We start from the raw sequence: 26,099 nt of genomic DNA on the forward strand, positions 1-26,099 counted from the left end.
ATGAAAAAAATAATTATATAGCTGTGCAACATTAAATATATTAAAAAAAAGCATTATTAATTTCATAATCCATTATTTTTTATATTAATGTATTTTTTTTTAATTTACTTTATTCCTCAAAATGTATATTTATATTATTAATATATGCACAAATAAAAAATAATATTAATAACAAATATAATTGCGTTCTATTTCCTGTATTTAAACTTTTATATATTTTTTATAGTATGCATAATGTACTTAGAACAGAATATTGCACATGATAGTTTTTTATGTTTCATATAAACATTATTTTGATTTAAATTTTGAATGGTTATTTATATTTCTTAATTTTAATAGAATACTCATTATAAAGAAAGTGATGCTAAGTTTCATATATTTATTTATGCTTAAAGAAGTATTTTATATAATTAAATAAAAGAAATTCTAAATTTATTTATATTTATAATTATTTATACTCAATCCCCAAATTCGTTGAATTATGATAATTACATTATATGACAAAAAAATATAAACAAAAAAAGCTATCGTATGTACAATATTAGTGATAGCACACTTTATATAGTATATTTTGTTGTGTTCTCAAGATATAACTAATTATTTTCATATTAATTTTTGGATAATAAAATTAATATACAAAGCATTAGCTTATTTTATGACACTTTGGCATATAACATTTTTATAGTTTATAAGATATGTAGATTTGAACTTTTTTATAATTATATTGTTATTATTGTATAATTGTTATCGATACAATTTTATATTATTATATTATTTTTTTATTGTTAGTATATATTATTATTATTATCCATATTTATTTATATATATTATTATTTTCTTATTTTAAAAATTTATATTTTGATTTTAAAATGAATATATGTTTTCTAATATAATTTATATAATATATTGTATGGATATAATATAGAAAGAGTTAGGCACATTGAAAACACAAGCAACGTGAACTATCCCCATAATATATAGATATATGGTTATAAATGTTTCGATATTTGTAGGTTTCTTTATATATATATATTTTTTTTTAACGTTATAATGAATATATATAATACTATTTATTATTATATTTATAATGTATAATTTTTTATAACAATTTTTTTTAATTTTGTGTTACATTTAATGATTTTAGTCTATATATTTTGTAATTCCAAATTTATTACAATATACTACTCAATGATATAACGACAATTAACTATATAAATGAAGTGAACAAAATGGATTTATAAATAATATATATGCACATGTATATATCTTTTTTTTTTGATATTTTTCCCTTTTAAATTAATTGGATAACAGTTTCGCTTAAACTGACTATATTATATATATGGGTTGGTTTACATATATGCTTATATATATTTTGCGATTTACTATTTTCCATTTTTGCAATTCGGCATTCGTGTTTTTATTATTTAATTAACATTTTTTTTTTATTTTAATGAATTATTCGATATATTTTCAAGCAGCGGCTAATTTGTAGTATGCGTTCAAAAATCAATTAATTATGCATGTGTGTGTAATATTATATATGCATGGGTATTTGCTATATGATTAATCAAGCACACATATATATATATATATACATACATATCTATATTAGTTTTCGAATTTTATGTATATGACATTATAAGTACATTTGAATGAAAACACATATTTTTAAGATTCATTATTAACTTCGAGGAATAAGTGCTAGGATATATTGCAGCAACATTGACGCATAAGTATATGCTAACTAGTAAATTGGAATACAAAATTGTCACATATAAATAAGTTACATGGTGAAGTTGTATTTCAAGCATTATTAATATATAGAGAGGTAAACAAATTTGAACAAGAAATATATAATCACAAAGATGCATCAAGACAAATCGATGATAAGAGGAATGAATCAATCACGAAATGGTGGTAATGATTCATGTGATATTAATAATGGTCGAAAGCATGATAATATAAATAGAAATAGTTATATTAATAATTTTCATATTGAGAATATAAATAATGATCAAAATGGATATAAAGATTATAAAAGCGAAGAACCATATATATACTGCTCAGATAGAGAAGTTACAGATCCAATTTTAGGAAATAGAAAACATACACATGAAGAAAGTTTAAATTCAAGCGAACTGTTTTCAAGAACTAATTATGAATATAGTAATAAAAATAATGTAGATATGGAGATGTATAATATGAGTAATAATAATTTTTATAATGGAAATAATAATATTCATAGTAATGATATTATAGATTATATAAATAATAATAATCATGTGAATAAAGACCTTAGTAATACAGCAAATAATACTGATACTAATACGTATATTAAAAAATTAACTTCGAATCAATCGACTGCATATTGTGATGGCAATGGTTATAATGAGTCAGTAAATGGAAGCAATTTTGATATAAATTTTAGAGATGCTATAAAAAACAATAATAATAAAAGTTATAAAAATAATATAAATAATAATCATGTGCATGATGATATGTTAGAATTAGGTGATAGATCTTTTGATAGCTCCTTTTATATGCATAATAATGTCGAAGAAACCGATAATGAAAGATCATCCAAATTATCTTTTATGAGCAAATTAAAAATGTATTTTAATTATTTTGGACCGGGATGGATTGTTGCTATTGCTTATTTAGACCCTGGTAATATATGTGGGAATTTAAATGTCGGCTTAATAAGATCTGCTGATTTTAATAACGCAGATAGTTCAATAAAAGATTATACAGGATATAGATTATTGTGGGTATTAGTATATGGACATATAATTGGTTTTATTTTTCATACATTATCAATGAAATTGGGGCATATAACAGGTTTAGATTTAGCAGCATTATGCCGAAAAGAATTTAGTAGTAAATTTTCATATTTTTTATATATATGTGTGCAAATAGCTATATGGGGGGCACATTTGCAAGCTATTATAGGTGTATTTGTGGCTATTAATTTGATTTTAGGTATACCTGTTAAAATAGCAATTCTTTATACACTGATAGAAGCATTTGCATACAGTTTTTTAGAGAATAAAAGTTTAGATTTGCTAGAAAAAGTATTAAGTTTACTTATAGGCATATTAGTTTGTTGTTTTATGTTTAATGTTTTTATGACGCCAATAAATTTTCAAGAGGTAGCTTCAAGTATATTATATCCCAGAATACCGAAAGGGAAATTGTTAGACACAATGGGATTATTAGGTAGCGTAATATCAGCACATATCTTTTATTTACACTCAAATTTGACTTCAAAAAAAAAACCAGTAATATATAATGATAGAATGGTAAAAAGGTATAATAAGTTGGGAACAATTGAGTCAGGAGGATCTTTACTTGTATCCTGTATTACAAATTGTATAATTGTTTTAACATTTGCTGAAGTAAACATTAGTGGTGATGATAGAAAAGCTGATTATAATCTTTTCAATGCATATGATGTTATGAAAAAATATTTTGGGAAAACATCGATGTATATATGGTCATTTGGCTTATTAAGTAGTGGAAATAATGCAAGCTTTATGTGTGAATATGCATCAAAATCAGTTTTTGAAGGATTTCTAAATAAAAACGTTAATCCATTTTTTCGAGTTATATTTTCCCGAATAATTCTTTTTATAATGCTTTATGCATATGTATCCTATGATAAATATACTATTGATCAGTTATCAAATTTTATAAATGTTGTTCAGATTTTGTTACTTCCATTAGCAATTATACCATTATACAGATTCTCTATACATAAAAATGTTTTGGGAAAGTTTGCTATTAAAGGGGCATTTAAATATCTTGTTTTTGTACTTGTTATTTCTATTATTGTTGCAAATTTTTTACTAACTTTATTTGATTTTCTACAATATGCGCCTAGTAATTTATACGTTATGCTTATATTCATATGTTCGATATTTTATTTATTATTCATCATATATTTTTTTAACATCCCAATTACAAAAACATATTACAAAGACAGTTAGTGTATTCCTCGCTAGTAGCTATATACCCCATGTTTTGTAATTTCGCATTTTTTTATTACCCATTATATCACAAGTTTATTGTTCACTATTATTATATTCATTTATTTATTTACTCATTTATTTATTTACTCATTTATTTATTTACTCATTTATTTATTTACTCATTTATTTATTTATTCACTTATTTATTTACTCATTTATTTATTTACTCATTTATTTATTTACTCATTTATTTATTACTCATTTATTTTATGCGCATACCATTATCTAGGTGATTTCCGATTTACATTGCATTGATATATTATTACGTTAATGGTGAAATATGTTTATTATTTTATTTATTCACCTTATTATTTCTTCGTTTCCATAAATTTCTTATTAATTTTATTTTCTTATATTTTCCTAGTCTTTAAATTTTGACGTAAATTACACATTATATATGATGCATATATATTACATTATACTATTCATGAAATAATGTGACACGAAGCGATGTTCATCGTTTTATTTATTATTATGCTTATTATATTTTTTTTTATAAATTCACGATATTTTTTAAATATTTTTAATTTTAAATATTCTCGAAAATTTAGTAATAATATGTTGTGTTATAAGAATATGTATTATTTTTCTCTATTTAAATTCATGCATATTTTCATCATTTTTTTGCTATTTTCATTTTTTTTTGTTTTTTTCAACATCTTTATTAATTTCAATGAAATAGAGTAAAAATCCTCACAAAATGCAATGAATGAAACTAGTTTCAGTTCTTTTTATAAACTTATATCAATAAAAATGTAAATTATTACACAAATAAACCTACAGTATATGTTGTATATAATCCCCATAAATCAATTTGTTCTATGGGGTATTTACAATTTTGTTTAAGAAATTGTTATAACATATTAATATGAACAATTTCAATTCGTTACAGAAAAAAAGTTATATTTTTATTTATATAATTATCACATGTAGATAAAGCAACATATCTTTATAGTATATTCATAAAAATGCACCAATAAAAATAATGAATGTGTATAAAAAAATATATGCGTTTATGCACATTTTTACAAATTAGTAATCTTTCATTTTATAAAAAAAAATATAACTATAAATAAGATAATAAATCGGTGTTCTCGTCTGAAGGTTTTTCAAAGTTGCCAAATACATCTTTATCAACTGTCAAATCGCTACGATTATTATTATCAGCATGCTGTTGGTGGTGATGATTATGATGATAGTTTTTTATATGATCATATTTACAACAATGATCTAAATTTTTTTCTTTTAAAAGTTTATGGGATGCATAATTTGCACTTAATAAAAAAGCTGCCCCTAACAATGCCAAAGGTATATGGAGGATTTCAATAATATCATTTATATTATCGTTGCTAAATTCAATATGTGCATGTGATATTATAAATAACGTCATTCCGGTTAAGGCAGACATAAGCAAAGGGACATTCCTTAATTTGTAAAAGTTGATAATCGTGGTTAAAGTAATTATTGGCATCATAAAAAATAATGCTACCTAAGAATTGAATTATAAACAAAGTATGAGCTTATTATTGATCATATTCATATTATTATTCAAAAATATAAATAAAAAATAATAAAAAGGTAGAAACAAAACAATGTATATCTTAATTTACCTTTTCCATAAATATATGCCATGAATCATGACCATGATGATCTCTGGAGCCATTTCCATGGATATCATTTTCGGTATTTAAGGTACTAATACTATTGATGTTAAAAAAATAATGCTTTATAAGGCTAAACAATGACAATAAAATTGTAAGGACGGGTATGAAAACACAGTCAATTAAACATAGTAAGCTTGCTATCGATGATATTTTATTAAAATCTACGTTGATATATGAATATGCTCTGTGAACAAATAGGAAAAGAAATTTAATTATTTGTATAATTTCAGAACAGAAATCGCAATGATTAAAAAAAATTAAAATATTTCATCACATAAAACTAGGTCAAGGCTTGTATCTATACTATATATATTCGTATATTCCAATTTTGTGATACATTTTTATGTCCCGTATTCATTTTTTTTTTTTTTATCATATTTTGATTTTTACCTCATAAACTGTTTCTTCATTGTAGCAAAGCTATATTTGCAAACATATCTTATATAGGTCAAATAAATTTTCCTTTTTCATTTATGATATAATATAAAAAAAGTCTCACAAGTTGGTAAAGCTAATATTATTAAAATTATTTAAAGTTTTAATATTATTCCATAAAGTTATATATATTTCATCATGATTATATTTTGGAAAATATCTTATGCTTATTTTAATTTAACTAAAAATAGGTTGCATTGTCATTTTTTGCGTATTTGTTGTAAGTGATTTAAACATATTTATAGTTCGTGCATTTCGATGTTTATTATTGATTTTTTAAGGAATGCATTAAAAAGGAAAACAAAGTAATAATCCACAACAATGCAGCAAAATAAATTAAAAAAATATAAAGCTATTCAAGAATTATAAAAAAAAAATAAATGTTTATCAATATTAATTTTCCCCCTTTTAACACTATTATATATATTAGTCATTATCTTAAATGTTAATCATTATAGTTAATGGATATCTTGTGTTTTTATGTTTTGTCACATTTATGATATATGCACTATATTAATAATAATTATTATATTTATATAAAACTTTATAGAATAATCTCTTATCCAGTTTAAATTTCTCTTTTTATGATTACAAATAATGCCCATTATTGTTTAATGTCTCTAATTTATGAAAGGCATAATTTGTGTTTATTAAAAATGTAATATTTAATTTTAATAAAATTGTGAAAAGATGATTTTATACATTGGTTTTGTATGATAATGGACATAGTAAATAAGCCAATGTCTCCCCGTTAAAAATAATAATGACGCATTTTTTAATTGTATAAAATTGTAAATAATTCTTAAAAATATAATTGAATAAATACAAGCTATGCAATGTATTATCGATATGGGAATAAAACACTGCATTGGTTGTTTCCCTTGTAAGGACATGCATGTTTCATATGTATGTGTGGATATATATTTTTTCCTGAATTGCAGATTTACAATTAGAAAAAAATAGCATATAGACAACATAATAATGGAATGCAATATATGCATACGTAATATATTAAAGTGTGTATAAATATCAAAAATGCCGTTGTTTGTATATTTATTTTTTTCTTTTACTTTTTGAGCAGTTGTTTTATTTTTTGAAATATTATATTACTATATAAAAAAATAAAATAATTATTCAGCTATATTCCTTTATATGTACATATCCTTATATTGGGAAATATAATATTTGTAAACCTAACAGATGAGGCAATTCAAATGTATTTTACCTAAAATGCATTTTACATTTTTTAAATATATTAAAAAGATATATCCAAAGAAACAATGTGAAAGATAATAGCCAAATATGTATATTGCTAATTAGTATATATAGGAGTGTATGACCATATGCATAAAGTGTTAAAATTGACTTCCTATGCCCCATAAAAAATATAATGATTCAATTATTATTATTTTCTATAAAAAATAAAACCATTTTAATAGTTATATAAGGATAACTAAGCATACACCCCAAATAAAAATAATAATAAATAAAAATATATAAAAAAATATTTAATTTATAAAATACAAGTACTTGAGGAAAAAACAGGTTATCCATAATATACTTCTATTTATTATCAAACATGCTGTATGTTTTAAAATTTAACTAGTATAGTTTCTTTACATAATTTTTAATAAATGTAACACAATTTTGTACTATTTTTTATGTGGATAACATTTCCTAATAAATTAAATACTATGCTGATACGCACATTATGTAAACCTCCCTTTCATATTTAACATTCTTTGTATTATTATACTTATCAAAAAATACCCAATATAAAATTTTAAAAAATATTTATTAATATTTTAATATTACCATTAAAGGCTTATTCCTATATATATTATACAATTTAAATACAAAAGGATCGTGTGAAAAAGAAACACAAGGAATAAAAAATGATTAGCACACAATACTGTACATAAATAATTCATAAATATAATAACAATTAATTATTAATAAAAAAAAAACTATATATAATTATAATAATTAATATGCAATAAATTATTTATATATTTAAATATAGGAATGGTGCTTATTATATATACGTATTATTATACTTGTATCATAAATATTTAAAAGTAGTTATTTAATTTAAGCTAATACATTTTCAATAGGGTGTTAAATAATATATTGAATTAATTGGATATAGGAAACGCTATCTACGCGCTTATTAATCAAAAAGATAAGGGGATATAATGCGTATATATATGATGTTAAAAAAAATAATAGCATGAATATTATTACATATTTTTTTAATAGGTGGTACATTTGGCTCATTTTAATGTACATATATGAAATCATTTTATAGTGCTCTTTATTCGAGTATATTTAAAAAAATATGTATTGTATGTTATATTATATTATATTATATATATATAATTATAGTGTATATTATATGCATATATTATAAATAAAATGTACATGTAATAAGTGATGGAAATAAAAGAAAAATGTATTTTTATACAAGAGAAATTATATAAGGAACCGAAAAACATAAACAAGCCCAATGGAAAAAGTATGCGGTAATTTTATTACCAATTTTTTTAATTATATTATTTTTTTATGCAATTGTTACGTAGAATGTGCTTTTATCTGTGTTTTTTTATTTTTTTCTGACACCGTTTATTTTATTTAGTTATAATAGTATATACCCTTTAATTATTTTTTTTTTATTATATATAATATGTAGATATTTTTTACATATGTACATATATGTTTATATATATATATATATATAATATATAATTATCAATATTTTATTCTTATTTTACATAATTTTATATAAATATAAAAAATATATGCATCATTATATTATATTTTATTTTTGTATATATAAATTACTTTTCTATCTTTTGTATTTTTGGATATTTACATTTTTTTTATTTATGTATATATTTTATATTTTTATATCCATAAATTGCTTTGCATTTAATTTTTATAATTTCTATAATTGTGCTTGTTAAATATATTTTACTTTCATATCTTCATTTATATAAAGAAAGATATATATATTTTTTTTTTATTCTTATTTCCCATCTTAACTATATATATAATATTATATATTTTTTGTTTATTTTTCATAACATTTTTTCTCTTTTAAAATATATATATATATATATATATATATATATAAATTGGGAATATTATGCAATGTAAAATACATATTTGTTCATAATTAAAGAATAACATTATATGGTATGCATATATGCATGAATACCTTTTTGTAATAAAGAGAAATCATTGAAGATAAGGTATAGATAACCTAATAGATCCACATTATATTTTACAGAATAATATTTACTAAAGAAAAAAATATTTAGAAGTATCCGCATGCACATGTCGCTATATATAGAAGCATATCATTACACTATACTAAAAAAATAAAATTGTAATAAGAATCGAGATAATTTTATGAAAACAAGTAAGGAAAAGGATTTTCCAAAATTGAAGAAGAAAAATATAGTGCTGTCGGATTGATATGCACCTATGCATATTAAATGTATCACCATATGAACACATATCAAGTAATATTGTATAAAAGTTTGACGCACACACTAACCTTACGAAGCTGTAGGTTAATTTAGACCTCTCTTTTCTTTTTCTTTCTTTCTTTTTCTACTCCTACTTCCCTCTCTTTCTACATTTTTATAACTACCTCTTTAGAGAACTGTCAATATGGAAAAAATTGTGGAGATTATCGAAGGGCTGAGCAACCCTGATAGTCGTATACGAACTGAATGCGAAAATACCCTAAATTATTACAAAAAGAATGATTTAAATAATACAGTATTATCAATATTGAAATTATTAAAAAGCCACAAAAACAGCCAAGTAAGATTACAATGTGCAATATTAGTACGTAATTTGTTTCGAGGATATATAAAATCTTCAACTGGTGATATAATGGATAAAGATAAAACTGATGATAATTCATTATTAAATGGTGAAGAAGAAAATTATTGGGATTTATTATCTAACAATTTAAAAAATATAGTTAAGTCTGAACTTATTAGTAATATAGGTATTGAAACTGACAAAATGGTGAGGAGTAATTTGTGTAGTAATATAATAGATCTTTCATCAAAATTGCTTTTAAATAACGAATGGCCAGAATTATTGTCTGTTACTTTTGAATTTTGTAACTCAAATAATAATAATGACGTATTAATAAGTGGGTATAAAATATTAGGAGGTATACTAAATTGTATATCTGATGAATTGCATGGTAAAAATGAAATGATATCTTCAATTTGTATGAAAGGGCTCAATTCACCAAGTGTACAAGTTCGAAGCGAATGTATTAATTTAATTTCATGTATAGTTGAAGATAACAATTCTCCATTAATTAAATGCGTACAACCATGTATTCCTTTAATTTTACAATCTCTAAGTTTAATGGTTAAAAATAGTGTTTCAGATGTTGCTGTTTTAGATGAATGTGAAAAAGTTTTGCAATCAATAGGAAAAATGATAGATTATAATGCCAAATTTTTTTCTAAATATATTTCAAATTTATGTGATATTTTATTCGATATATGTATGAAAAATGAGAATGAATTGAACTACGATTTTGATAACAGTTTAAAATCTTTAAGTATTGAAGCACTTATAACTATACCAGAAAGAAGACCAAAAACAGCTTTATCAGTTCCTCATTTTTTAGAAAAAATTATTAATGTATCATTATTATTTATGCTTGATATTAACAATGATTGTTTTAACGAATGGATGAATTCACTAAAAGAAAGTAAAGACGAAAATCAAGAATTATATGATATAGGTGAAGAATCATTAGATCGAGTTGGTAAGGCATATAGTGAATTATCAGATGGTCCCGAATTTATTCATATATTATATAATAAAGTATCTGAATATTTAATGAAAAATACATGGGAACATAAATATGTTGCAATAATGGCTATAGCACAAACTATTGAGTATTTACCAGAAGAAGAAATAGAAGAACAATTAGAAAATGTTATTAAAATGTTATTACAAGTTTTATTAGATCAAGATGTTAGAGTTAGATATGCTGCATGCCAAGCAATTGGACAAATATCTTTAGACCACCAACCATATGTTCAAAAAGAATATCCAAGACAAGTTATTACTTCATTAATTTCAACTATGAATGATGTTCATTTAAGAGTACAATCTCATGCAACAGCAGCATTTGTAAATTTTGCAGAAGAATTAGAAAAAAGTGCATTATTACCATTTTCTGACATGATTATAGAAATTCTTTTACAAAAATTAAACACTACAAATTATTTATTAGTTCGTGAGCAAGCAGTTACAGCTATAGCAGTTATTGCTGGTGTAATAGAAGAAGATTTCTTAAAATATTATCCCACTGTGGTTCCATTAATGAAAGAAATAATACAAAAAGCTGTATCCGAAGAAGAAAGAACATGTAGAGGTAAAGCAATAGAATGTATATCAATAATAGGTTTATCTGTAGGAAAAGAAATATTTATTGAAGATGCAAAAGAATGTATGAGCGCATTATTACAAATAAGTAGCACAAAAATGGATCCAGATGATACAGTAAAAGAATACATACAAGAAGCAATTGGACGTATATGTCGTGCCTTAGGAAATGATTTTTATCCATATCTTAGCAGTATAGTACCAACGATATTGTCTCTTCTTTCTATATCACCAACGCCATTAGTTGATGATGATGATGATTTAACTATTACTATGGTTTCTAATGGACAATATGTAGGATTAAAAACTTCTTTATTAGAAGATCAAGAAAAGGCTCTTGATTTATTAATTATTATTATAGAAGTATTAAAAGAAAATTATAAAGAATATATAGAAGCTACAGCTAGTGCTATATTACCTATGCTTGATTATGAATTATCTGATGAAATAAAACAGAAGGCTTTGTCAGCTATTAGTGAATTAATTGAAGCAGCAAGAATAATATCAGATCAAACAGATAATAATAAATCTATGCTATTAGCTATACTTACAACATCTGCTGAAAAAGTATTAAAAAGTTTATCAGATACAAAATTAGATGATAATTATGAATATGTATTAGATATAATGATTATCGAATCTAATGGTTTATATATGTGCTTACAAAAAGCCGGTGCTAATATATTACCTAACAATACATTAAAAATGTTTTTTAATGAAATATTTAAATTATTACAATATTCAACAGATAGAAGAGTCATTTATAATCAAAAAAAAAATAATGAAGATGTCGATGATGATGAATTATTAATTATAGACAGAGAAGAAGAGCTAGAACAAACATATCGAACAAACTTATTAGACATATTGGGAGTATTAATAAAACATCACACAAATCAATTCTTAAGTACATGTTGTGATATATGTATTACATTTATAAATAATTATTTAAACTCACCACATGCAGAAGATATTGCATTGGCTTTATATGTTTGTGATGATTTGTTAGAATTTTTGCAAGATAATAGTGTATGCTTGTGGGAATATTTTATGAACCCATTATTATTAAATATTAATCATACAGATCATAAAGTTAAACAAGCAGCTTGTTATGGTGTTATACAAGCAAATAAAATAGAAGCATTTGGAAAATATGCAAATTTGGCCATAGAATATTTATTAAAACTATTACATCAAACTCCCCCAAGTAAAAAACCCAAGGAATACATATCTGCTATTGATAATGCTGTAGCTGCATTAGGAGATGTTGTCTTAATGCACACATCCAAATTCAATAATTCAGAAGAATTAATTAAGTTGTGGTTAAATAATTTACCAATTAAAGAAGATGAATCAGAAGGAAGACGAGTGCACAAAAACTTAATCGATTTAGTTTCTCAAAATCACCCACTTTTATTCGGAAAAGATAATTCTAATATTGGAAAAATTATAGAAATATTCCTATCAATATATGAAACAGAATTTTCTGATTCAGATTGTAACAAAAAAATAGTATCCTTGATAAGTTCTTTAGATCAATCTTATTTAAGCAATTTGGCTTCCACATCTCTCACCAACAAACAATCCAAAAAATTGAATCACATTATGAACGCCTCTAGAAAGTAACGTTCTTTCAAAGATCAGAAGTGCTAGCCAACATTGAGTACCATGTAGGCTATATATATATCATAAAAAAATTATTGTATAATATAATGTAATATTTTTAATTTTAATGAATATACAGAAATTGTATTAAAATTATAAAAATAAAAAAAAATTATATATATTCATACAATTAAACCAGTGTGAACAGTTGTTATTTTAAATGAAATACAAAAGTTTATATTGTATTGACTAAGTGTGTACGTACGCATATATGGATATTCCTATATATATATATAAATGTGTAGAAAAAGTGAGTTATACATGCCCTAGGCTTTGTATTGGGCCACATATACTATATGCTATATAAATACATAAATGTGAGAATAAAAGTAAAGAAAAATAAAATGCAAATTTTGTGCATAATACCCATGTATACTTTTAAAAACATACTTATGAGCACATTTATGCATTATGTGCATTTTATTACAATTTTTTTATTTATTCATTAAATGCGTAGTTTAACACGATATTGTTGTATTTCCTTCGCTTCATTTAATTTTTTTCTTTTTCTTTTCATATATATATTTCATATTTATATCAATAAAATAAAATGTTCCAATTTATGTAAGTACATATATATTGCGTATGTATATGTATACACAACTTGTATATCATTTATATGCATAAAATGCGTAGTATTTAAAACGTAATATTGATCTATTATATACACATTTTAATTTTGTGAAGATTTATTATTATTTATTTACTTTTGCATACATAATATTAAATTTATATCATATATATTAAAAACATTAATCTTAGTAATTATAAATAGTTTTATAAAACTATTTTTTTATATTTTTTTCTTTTTGCAACGTGAGTTGTATAATTATTCCATTCTAACATCGGAAAAAAATTGTATAATTAAAAACGCATGGTCATCTTTAATCATTAATAAAAAGCAATGTTGTAAGTATTTTCTTTTTATTATAAAAAATAGTAAGAATATATTTAGGCAATAGAGTTATAAAAGTTGTTCTATGTGTGCATATTCATTTATATTGCTAAACTATTTAGTAATTTTTTCTTAAAAATAATGGATATTATAATAAAATTTTCATATGTCTTAAAATGGAAAAGAAAGAGAAATGGTGAAATCGAAAAATTCGGATGTAAAACATAAATTGGTATAAAATATTGATTTAAAATTTTTTATAAAAAAAAATCCATACTATTATTTGATCATTTTAAATATTAATGCTTAAATTTTGAAGAACTGTTATTCTTAATACTTTTACTAATGGTGTATAAATTAATATATATTTTTTACACTTTTTTAGGCCTTTATTTTGACGTGATTTTTATTTTGATTTTATTTTGATTTTATTTTGATTTTATTTTGATTTTATTTTGATTTTATTTTGATTTTACTTTGATTTTATTTTGATTTTATTTTGATTTTACTTTGATTTTATTTTGATTTTATTTTGATTTTACTTTGATTTTATTTTGATTTTATTTTGATTTTACTTTGATTTTATTTTGATTTTTGATTTTATTTTGATTTTATTTTGATTTTGCATTCTGTCCGTTGTGTTGATGTTCCGTTACAGCCATTATTGCATAGGACTTTATTTTTAATTTTGTTCAAAATTTTTTTAATTTGTTTATTTTTTTTCGTATTTTCCCTCAATTAATAGACGCTTTTTATTTTTTCAAAAATGAGTTTAAATAAATAAAAATGGAAATGAGAGCGCGGACTCCAAAAAGTATAAAAGGAAACAAAGATTATGAACATATAACTTCTTCACAATATTATGGAAGTAAAAAAAAAACAATTTCGTCGAAAAAAGTAAATAAAAATTGTGATAAAAAAAAAACAAAGATTAATAAAAAAAAAAACATTCAAAATGATATAGAAATTAGGAACAATTTTGTGTATAATGATCAAGTAGTAAATAAAAATATCCCCAATAAAATTAAAATAAAAAAAAAAATAGATAAAAAAATACACAATGAATTATTAGAAAATATTTTAGTTGAAAATAGCGAAAATAACAAAAGTTATGATGATGTTATAAGAAATTCATGCAACAATTTTCAAACAATCGATAATCATATTTCATCAATACCAAGACATTTAAATCATAGTAAAAGTGGTGAGCAAAATAATTCTCTAAATAATCAGGATTATAAAAGAGGGCGCAGAAAAACAAAACAACATAAAGATAATTTTTTTTGTTATTATGATGAAATAGAAAATGAAGAAAGGGAAATATCAAGCGAAAAATATGGATCGGACCAAGGGAAAAAAAATAAAATGAATAAATCATTTATACTTCGAAAAAACGAAAAAAAAATCAAACAAAACCATGATTCTATAAGTAACAAATTTAATGATTTTATAAAAAAAGAAAATGATATATATGATTATAATTTAGACTTATTTGATTTTTTGAGCAATTTTAAAACAAATGAAGACAATACGGAAAACTTAAATAAGTTGGTACTTTTTATACTCCAAGAAATTGATGGAAAAAAAGTTTTAGCCAATAATAATATTCAAGTTGGAAATAAAAATAACTACATTTCTGAAGGCGAATATGATAGAATGAAAGCAAATAAAATAAATAAATATTTTTTTAACATAAAGGAAAATATTGATATAGAACATATAATAAACCACGATAGAAAAGATATAAGAAATGTGTTTTTTTTTGAAAATATTAATATAAATTATAACGATAAAAATGTGATTATTTCCCCATTTAAAAGTTCTTTGGTCATTGACAATAATGCAACTGATATTTTTTCACAAAAAAAAAAAAAAAAAACAGCAAATGAAAAAAAAAATAGTATTAATAAAAAAGATCAAAGTATTAATGATATGGATATACAAAATAATCCATTCAAAATTATAAAAATAAGAATATCAAAATATGAAAATTTGCCTATGTATATAAATATTAATGAGAATAATGTCAAAATAAATTTTGAGATAATATGTTTTTTATACTTTCTATTGATTTGTAATTGTTTGTCTAGGAACAATACACGCAACCACGAATTTGATACTCATAATAGTTCCTTCGATTTAATTGATATATTTTCTAATATTGATGAAAATTCGGCATGTTATTTTAGTGGCGAAAAAAATATATTTTTAAGTTTGTGTTCCCCCGTGATTTACCTAGACTTTACTATTAACATTAATTTAGTAAATTTTTTTGAAAAATTTTTACAAAATTGTAATATTGTAAATAACAATGAATTGAGTACATATCATCAATATAAATTACCACTTAATATTTGCCAAGGAGAAAAAAACAAAATAGAAAATTTACAAGAACTAATAAACATGTTTTTATTAAAATGCAGGAATATATTTAATGGGTGTTTATTGGCTATTAGTATATGTAGTTATTTAAACACTTCTATATTTTCAAGGGAATTTAATAAAAGTAGAAATTTTTTATTTATTTATTTTGTTTCACAATTTATGAATTCTAGTTATTTGTTTGATATAATTGAGGTTGGAAATGTTTGTAAAAAAGCAGAGTGGATAAAATTGAATACTACCTTAGAAGGAATATCAAAAAATACAGTTTATGATTCTAATATTTCACAAGAAGATGAATATACCTATCTATTGATATGTCTAGTAGGATATGAAATAATAATATATGGAATTTCTAAATACGATTATTTTATACAGTTATACTATTCTATTAAGGATCAAAATAACATTCATACAGATGATGATAATAATAATAATAAAAAATATATAGAAAACAAACTTATGCAAACAAAATTTAAAAAGCTATTTTCATACAAAAATGATGATATAGTAAATGATTTTTCATATTCTATATATATAAAAAATAATCAAAGATATATAAAATTAGCTATTTGTTGTAACAATATGAAGATAAAAATAATAAATATATTTTTAAAAAAAAATAAAAATGAATATGAAATTAACAATTTTATACAAAAAACGGAAACAACAAATATGAAGTTTGACAATTGTAATTCCAGTTTGCCATATTTGTTTCCATTTAAAAATATTGGTAATTTTGAATTAAAAAAAAAAAAATCATTTTCCAATTCTTCTAATGAAAGTAAAACAACATATGAACGTAATAACAACAAATTGGAAAATACAATGTCTTATTTTAATAATGAATATACAGAAAAAAGTGTTAAATATAACATTACTAAATATTCTTATTATAATGTTTATACTATGGAGGATATATTACATATTAAACATGGAATAATAACACTATGCTCATTTTATCCATGTATAAATTCATTTATTTTATGTATAAGTATAAAAGAAGGAGATGTTATAGTTATAGATATACGAAATAATAGTGAACTTTTTTATTTTAAAAGAAAAACAGAAACAATATCACATTTAAAGTGGAATAACAATAGTTGTATATCTTTTGGACAAGATAAAGGATGCATAATATATTTATTTGAAAATAAATATTTTTTAAATATTGATAAAATATGGAATAATATTATTGAAACGATATGTACACATAATTGTATAATTAGTGATAATTATTTTTTTACATTTGATGATGGTACTATAATAAAAGGAAAAATAAAAATAAATCCAAATAAAATAAAACATCATGAAATAATTTCATGGAATATAATATCAAATTTTTCTATGGATCCACAAATTATTTTAAACATTTCATCAACTAAAAGTAATAAAATTAGCACCCCTTCTTTAACATTATTATATGAATATTTATGTGGATTGCAACATATTTTAAAAACTGGAATTAAAATAACAAAATCGGAAAATTATGATCCCTCTATGAATCGAAAAGTTGTTGCATTGGTTCCAAAAACGTAAATAGAAAATATATATATTAAAATAAACCTATTCATACTAATATACTTTTAATTATTATAGTGATTTGAAAATACCTATGTATTTTATGTACATTTGTTAATTACTTTTCATAAGTAACAAACTGTATTCATGAATATATTAATATACACAAAATTATTCCCATTTTTTTTCTTTTATAGAATTTCCTTTTCATATACTGACAATGGCTATATGATAGCATATGGAAACACATGTGGATTAATTCATATTTTTTTTGGAAAAACTGATACACCACCAGTTATTTAGGGAAACTATGTCATATTTTTTTTCTTTAAATTCCGATATATATTTTTCTATTATATTCTTACACCTTTTTTGTTTTTGTTTTTCCTTTTTTTAAGTTTCGCAACGATAAATATTAGTAAACTAAATAAACAATTTCACAATCAATATAATAAACATTGAATAAATGAATGCAAACGTGTGTATTCATGTATATAAAAAATATAAGGAATTAATTTATTTTTGTATATACGATTCACAATTAATTTTTTGATAAATGCATAAATTCTTAATTAATTATGTTATTCGAATAAAAGTAGTAAATTACTAAAAATAATCTCAATTTACAAATTCTTTATATAAATATAAAAATTAATTGATATGCATATATATATTAATTTATTCCATTAGGAATGAAATGAATAAATTGGTATAAAAATAAATCACATGTGTACTTACACACAGTGTATATATATGTTTCTACAAATATTAATATCATAAAGGAAAATTGACAATGTACATACGCTATATAATTCAACGTCTTTTCATATATTACATATCAATGTGAATGTAACAGATTACAAATACATAGTTATATTGATTTCGAATAACTTTATAATTTAAAAATTGCATGCAAGCTCTATACTTCTACATTTATCGTTTTTCCAGTTCCCATAAGATACTTTTTTTTACTTGACATATTGGAATTCGATTCAGCACACATTGCAACAAAATAAACCATCAAATAAATACAAAGATAAAGATTTTCCTTTGCTATTGGTATTTCTGATACGTAATATTCTGAAAAAAAAAACAGGACAATAAACATTATATATTATCATGTAATTAAATTATGATACATGCATAATAAGCATAAATAGTGACTTTTTAAAATCATATAATTTTCAAAAAATCATAAGAGCCGCTTCAAAATAAATGGACATGCACACAAATCCAGTATTAGCACTTAATACTTTTGATATATTTATAATATATGATTTGTTACTTTTACAAATTGTTCTATATTTTATTTTTTTTTTTACCGTAACAAATGTAAAGCTGTTGCATGAAAATCATAAAAGCATAAGTGGATAAAAAACATCCTAAAAGGCCTATAAAAATCGAAATATATGTACATTATATTTATAATTATATATTATTATAGTGACTAAAAAGGAAACATGGTTTTATGCTGTCTAGACACGATTTTATAATTTTTTTTTAACCTTTTAAATTGCTTGCTATTTTATTTTTTGTTGAGCCAAGTATATTTAATAATAAATGTGAAAAACTCAACAAAATAAAATTTGAAAATTCTACATATGGGGTGTCTAACATATATTTCTTGAGATTTGATAGTATCATATCATTTTTATTAATCTTCGACAACTGATAAAGTATTAAAAGTAGTCCCCCTAAGGATGATATAACTTTATGCAATGTGGTATAAATTCCCATTGTTATAAATAGCTAAAAAAAATAATAATAAAAAATCAACGAAATAGTAAATATGCAAATATTTATGAACAGTCATGTAAATTTGTATACATATGCATATATATAAAATAGGTCTTAATATTTTTTTTGTAACATTTAAAATACATGATACTTCTTATAATTTGACTTACTTTTTAATTAAATTTGATCACACAAATGGTAGAAATTTGGTATAATTGTTTATTTAGTTTGTTTATTGTATGTTTCCCTTTTCAACTAAAATAATTGTATTTATAAAAGTTATGGTTATTTAATTATAAATTGGAAACAATAAATATATGATATTAAACAATACAAGTTTAGTTAATAATTTCAAGATATTGTATATATATTAAAAATGCATATACATATATATATGTGAGTTATGATCTATATAATGCTCTAATAACTAAGCATATGTAATAAGCATTGCCAAATATATAGTATATCAAATAATTATGCCATATAATACTTTATTTTTTTTTATTTAATATTTTTATATTTTAAGAATATGCTTTAACATAAAAATACACAAAAACAATGTTAAAATTCAATAAATATAAAATTGTTATACAATACTAGACTGGAACAATGGGAATAAGTTGAATAAAAAAAAAAAAACATAATAAAAAATATTTTTAAACAAATATTTTAAACATTAAATATATACATATATATGCATGAATTTCTATAAATAAATGAATGCGTACAAATAAATTAGTAATTGAGGTATTTGTGTGTGTTAAGCATACGCAATATAAATAAGAACAAAAGCAAAACCGCAATCTTGAGTTATCATAAATAAGCAGGATTTTATAGCAATATAAGGCATGTAACATATGAATAATACTTATAAAACACAAAATAAATGTAAAAATACAATAAATATATATACGTGTGTAATATCATGGTGCATAAACCACAAAGAAAGTATATACACATGTATGCATATTATATATATATATATATATATATATATATATATATGATTATATGGATATATATTAGTTATAGGAACAATATTAAAATTTCAATCAATCTATTATAATAAGACGAAGAAATCTCATGAATTTTAATAAATATATATTTTGTATTTTATTAATTTTATTATATAACCATACATTGCACAATGCATGCCTTGAAATATGAATAAATCGAAGAATTAAAAATAAATCATTCTTATATTTAAGTTTGTATCTATTAAAGGTATTGTTTTGGGTTTTATGGTAAAAATCAAATACATGTATAAAAAAAAATGAAAAATCAAAATGAAAAAAGAAAAAAGAAAAAACAAAATTGAATCAAAAAAAATGTAAATAATATGCATGCATGTGATATTCTCTTTACAGATGCTACATGACATACATCAATGTGTGTAGTGTATACAACCTCAAATTTTACAATAATTGTTAATTAACTTTTTGAAATGTTAACAAAGTATATACATATATGCATTGATGTACTTAAGGTTTATAAATTTTTGATACATAATTTTAATATTTATTTTGCTTGTGGGAATAGGAAACAAATACATGATCTTTATCATTTCTTTATTTATACAAAGGCTTGAATTCGCGTGTACCAATTAATATTTTTTTAATATCGTTTTTTTTATTTTAATGAAGATTTGCGGAAAAAATAAAAAATCGGACAAATTTAATGATGATAAATGATTAAGAATAGTAGAAAAATTATTCTTCATCCATACCATAAAAATATTGTTGCAATTCTAAAACAATATTTTCGGCTTTTTTTCTCCTTTCTGAATCATTATTACATTTTTGATTTTCAATTTTAGCTAACTTAATTTTTTCAACAATTTGATTAAAATTTTCCATGAATTTATCATCTTTTCTGTTATGTGTATCGCTATTATTAATTTTTTCAGGTTCATTACTTTTTTTTTGATTCACTTTTTTCTCCAACTTTTCTTCTGAATTCTTTGAGTCTTCTTTTTGTTCATTGTTTTTTAATATGAGTGATTTTTCTTTACTCAATGAAATATCTTGACTTTCGTCAATTTTTTTTGTATTTTCACTATATGGAGTGTTTGTGTTATTTTCCATTTTTATATCTTTTGGAATAATTATCTTTTCTTTTTTTAATTGCAACCCTTTCCACATATGACAATGTAAAGCTTCAATCAATCTTTCGGCATCATCATCATCAAATTCATTAAAATTTTTAATTTTATTTTGAGTTTGATTCATAATTTTATTATTTCCATTGAGGCTCGGTTTATCACTATTGTTAGACTCATATTCTATATACAAACATTCGATAAAATATTCTGTACAAAATTTAAGTATTTCTCTTTCTTTTTTTTGTAATAACAATGGAAAAATAGCAATTTTAACTCCTATATCTTTATATAAATTAGAAAAATCAAAATCATAATTTTTTATAATTTTACCACTTTTTGTATCTTTTATATATTCATTACATTTTTCTTCGAAATTTATAAACGGATTATTATTTATTATTTTTTTAGTATCTTCATTAAATTCTTCAAATAAAAAAATAATACTTTCACAATTTAAGTTTAAATTTTGATATTTATTATTATCACTAAAAAGGTTATTGTTAACTATTTGATCTTTTATTGTATCTTCATTTTGTTTTTCACTTTCTAAGGTATATGGAATACATGATAATATTATAACTTGTGCTTGATAATATTTATTAACAATTTGTATTTTTGCTTCTTTTTTAAAAATAAAATCTTTTAAATTATCATCTGTTTCTTTATTCCCACATAAAACTTTGTTCCATTGTTCATCACTATAATGATCTATAACTTCAAATTTTGTTAATAAATATTTTATGAAAATTTGAGCTTTGTCTTTACTATGTGATAACACTACTATATTTGGGAATTTTCCCATTTTTCCTTTTCTTTTTCTTAAATATAGTATATATTTTACACCCTATATATATAAAGATATATCATAATTATTATTGAATAAAAAAATTTGAATTAAAATGAGTTGAGTCACTCTATTCCTCTTGGCATATTATTCATTCGGTAGTGGTAATATAATATTTATATAAAGTATATGAAAAAAATATATAAATAATATATTTAATTTTAAGCCTTTTAAATAATAAGAAAATACTATATATGATATTTGTAGATAATGAATAGTATATCCTTTTTTATTTTTAAATTAGAAAAATGCTTTTTTCGTTTTCTTTTTTTTTTTATAATTACTATATCTTAAAAAATTATTTTTCATACATATGATGTTGAAACTTGGTCGTTATTTTTTTAATTATTTTTGTATTGTCATTTTTTCTCTTAAATGTATATATATATATGTGATAATAATTTTATAAAGAATCGTTTTTCTATGTTGAAATAATATGAAATAATTTTTTTTTTTTAAACTATATTAATTCTAATACCTCCAAAAAATATATAGTTTTGCTCTCTCCTCAATTTTATTAATATTAATTTTAGAAAAAAAATTACATATTTATATATCATGTATAGAAGTGAGAAATAGGAAAGAAAGATATATAATGATAATTTCAATAGGCTCTCAAAATTTAATATCCATTTTTTTGGAAAAGGGAAAACATACTCATATATAAAATGAATGTATGATATGAATCTTGGTTATCTCTTTAAGATTCATTAATATTTATAGATTTAATGAGAATACATCAAATAAAAGGTTTTCATAAAAAAGTTTTTAAAAGTTAAATTAAAAATGGTGATATGTATAAAAAATATATATATGCATTTATATGTGTGCAAAATAATACACAATGAATTATAAATTCCATAAAATGTTTTTGTAGAGTTAAATTCTCAAATTGTGCATATGCCATAAGTAGCATAAGAAAAAAATACTTTAAAAAAAAAAATCATATTTTTTGAAAAATTTATTTGTCTCTTCCTTATTACACTATTAATTTTAGGAGTGAAAAAAGAGACTAAGGTGTTTTAGAAAAAATTAATATTGATAGTTGGATAAAGGGACTAGGAGGTAATAGGTATGTATTTCATTAGTTGCCTATGACTGTTTAGAAGTATATTTCTTATAAATAGGTTGTATAAATTTGAAAAAGGTATATGTATACATAAATAAATTAATTTCAGTATTTGTATTGAACATTCTTTAAATTAATCAGTTCATAAGGATATGAATTCGTAAGTTCATCATTTCTTAACAAGTTGGACAACATCTTCATCGTTAAGTTCGTGATCCTTTCCTACTTTTTGTGGATTATGTTTAACTGATTTACCCCATACTAAAGCATATTTAAATTGATTAAGTAAAGATCGATGTATTTTTTTACAAAAATGTTCAACTTTTGATTTATCTTTTTTTAAAATAACAGGGGAATCATAATCTGGGATATGACCCTTAGGTTTAGTATATATACGTACTAGATCGAGATAATTCCATATTGCTTCTAATAAACCATCAAGATTCCATTCTAAATGCGCTGATATAGGTATATTATGAGGTAATCTTGTAATTAAATTTAATTCCTCCATAGTTATTTGATCTACTTTATTTAATACATATATACATGGTACATATAATCTGTTCCCTTCAATAACATCTATAATATCATCAACAGTTGCTTCACATCTTATTGATATATTTGCATTCATAATTCTATATTCATGGCAAATTGATTTAATTATATCTTCGTCTAAATTATTTAACGGTACAGTATGTGTAATATTTATACCACCTTTATCTTTTTTTTGAAAAATAATATTTGGTGGTTTTTTATTTAATCTTATTCCAAAACCTTCTAATTCCTTTTCTATAATTTTTTTAAAAGATAATGGTTTTAATGCATCTAAAACTATTAAAATTAATGAACAACTTTTTGCTACTGCTATAACTTGTTTACCCCTCCCTTTACCATCTTTAGCTCCTTCAATAATACCTGGTAAATCTAATAATTGCATTTTGGCTCCTTTATATTTAAATATTCCAGGAACACATGTTAGTGTTGTAAATTCATATGAAGCAACTTCAGAAAATGTTCCTGTTAATTTATTTAATAATGTTGATTTACCAACTGATGGAAACCCAACAAGGCCGATTCTTGCATCTCCTGTTTTTGAAACATCAAAACCTTCTCCTTCACCCCCACCTTTTCCACCTCCTTCAATTAATTGAGCTTTTAATTTTGATAGTTTTGCTTTTAATAACCCCAAATGAAAATTCGTAGCTTTATTTTTTTGTGTTTTGGCCATTTCGGCCTCAATATCAGCAATCTTTTGCAGAATTGACATTATGCATAAAATATATATTTTAATAAATTTGTGAGAAATAACAATTGCTTATATGAAATTATGTATGTATTTTTCGATATCTTTATTGTTCCTAATATATATATGCTTCTTATATTCAATGCCCTGAATACTGAATTTTTTTTTTTTTAAACAAACAAGGAACAAATTGTATATATAAATATGTCTAGCCTTTTAAAGGTTATAAATGATAAATAGGAAAAAATTACATAATAGTTATATATTTCTTATTCATTATTCCACATCTAATGTCTTTACCCCAACTATTCATACTACTACAATTTCAGTATATGTTTTTAATTTGGCAATAATATAATTTTATTCAATTATTTGTTTTTGGCAACCCTTTTTCTTCGCTTGAATCTACAAAATCATGATATATTAAAATGGCCAACTTTATATTTGTTTGCTTCCCTATTTAAAATTTGTTAAAAATAAGTATCTGAATATACATCTATATATTTTTTGTGGTAAATTATCAAATGTTTATATATATATGTGCATACAAAGGACTATGCTGGCATAGGGATTCATGAAAATGATTTAAAAAATTAATATAATATAAAAAAAAAAAAAAAAATGAATTATTTTACGCCTTTATGGGGTAATTGTTATATGTAAACATATATATATATATATATATATATATATATATATAGTTGAAAAAAAAAAAAACATATATATAATTAATTAAAAAAAAAAAATTTTAATTTTATTATATGTTATTTTATGTTTTTCTTTAATTACTTAAAGAGTTCAAAAAACAAAAATTTGTAAAATATGGAAAAAAATTTAAACCGTTATACATATTTTTTTTCTCTTTTTCAGTGGGCTCCTGAATATATATATAAATATATATAAATATATTATATTGCTTCCCCGAATTTGCCCAGAGTATATATATATATAATATTATATGTATTATTATTATGCATATGTATGTAAAGATGTTATATATTTTTTATTATAAATAGAGGTGTATGTATTATCAGTATTTGTAAATTATAACATCAACTTATTGTTTAAACTATATGCATTATTTT

The 26,099-nt window shown here is 22.0% G+C and overlaps 7 protein-coding genes across 7 annotated transcripts; 3 read left to right on the plus strand and 4 right to left on the minus strand.

The window, feature by feature from the left end:
- Positions 1-1,865: 1,865 nt before the first annotated feature.
- On the plus strand, positions 1,866-3,986 carry PBANKA_1238600 (divalent metal transporter, putative; the record flags this gene model as incomplete). The annotated part of the gene is made up of 1 exon (XM_034566466.1): positions 1,866-3,986. The coding sequence occupies one exon, from the start codon at positions 1,866-1,868 to the stop codon at positions 3,984-3,986; it is 2,121 nt and encodes a 706-aa protein (XP_034423060.1).
- Positions 3,987-5,094: 1,108 nt separating this feature from the next.
- On the minus strand, positions 5,095-6,102 carry PBANKA_1238700 (MerC domain-containing protein, putative; the record flags this gene model as incomplete). The annotated part of the gene is made up of 3 exons (XM_034566467.1): positions 5,095-5,517; positions 5,639-5,876; positions 6,083-6,102. 3 exons carry the CDS (start codon positions 6,100-6,102, stop codon positions 5,095-5,097), a joined length of 681 nt encoding a protein of 226 aa, XP_034423061.1.
- A 3,700-nt stretch (positions 6,103-9,802) lies between these two features.
- PBANKA_1238800 (karyopherin beta, putative) lies at positions 9,803-13,183 on the plus strand (the record flags this gene model as incomplete). Its single annotated transcript, XM_034566468.1, has 1 exon — positions 9,803-13,183. One exon carries the CDS (start codon positions 9,803-9,805, stop codon positions 13,181-13,183), a length of 3,381 nt encoding a protein of 1,126 aa, XP_034423062.1.
- Positions 13,184-14,903: 1,720 nt separating this feature from the next.
- Positions 14,904-18,323, plus strand: PBANKA_1238900 (conserved Plasmodium protein, unknown function; the record flags this gene model as incomplete). Its single annotated transcript, XM_034566469.1, has 2 exons — positions 14,904-18,034; positions 18,218-18,323. 2 exons carry the CDS (start codon positions 14,904-14,906, stop codon positions 18,321-18,323), a joined length of 3,237 nt encoding a protein of 1,078 aa, XP_034423063.1.
- Positions 18,324-18,939: 616 nt separating this feature from the next.
- PBANKA_1239000 (conserved Plasmodium membrane protein, unknown function) lies at positions 18,940-19,757 on the minus strand (the record flags this gene model as incomplete). The annotated part of the gene is made up of 3 exons (XM_034566470.1): positions 18,940-19,100; positions 19,343-19,411; positions 19,526-19,757. The coding sequence occupies 3 exons, from the start codon at positions 19,755-19,757 to the stop codon at positions 18,940-18,942; spliced, it is 462 nt and encodes a 153-aa protein (XP_034423064.1).
- Positions 19,758-21,466: 1,709 nt separating this feature from the next.
- PBANKA_1239100 (conserved Plasmodium protein, unknown function) lies at positions 21,467-22,660 on the minus strand (the record flags this gene model as incomplete). The annotated part of the gene is made up of 1 exon (XM_034566471.1): positions 21,467-22,660. One exon carries the CDS (start codon positions 22,658-22,660, stop codon positions 21,467-21,469), a length of 1,194 nt encoding a protein of 397 aa, XP_034423065.1.
- A 1,280-nt stretch (positions 22,661-23,940) lies between these two features.
- Positions 23,941-25,038, minus strand: PBANKA_1239200 (ribosome-interacting GTPase 1, putative; the record flags this gene model as incomplete). The annotated part of the gene is made up of 1 exon (XM_034566472.1): positions 23,941-25,038. One exon carries the CDS (start codon positions 25,036-25,038, stop codon positions 23,941-23,943), a length of 1,098 nt encoding a protein of 365 aa, XP_034423066.1.
- Positions 25,039-26,099: the final 1,061 nt, after the last annotated feature.

The sequence above is a fragment of the Plasmodium berghei genome (genome assembly GCF_900002375.2).
Source record: "Plasmodium berghei ANKA genome assembly, chromosome: 12".
Classification (NCBI taxonomy): Eukaryota; Apicomplexa; class Aconoidasida; order Haemosporida; family Plasmodiidae; genus Plasmodium; species Plasmodium berghei.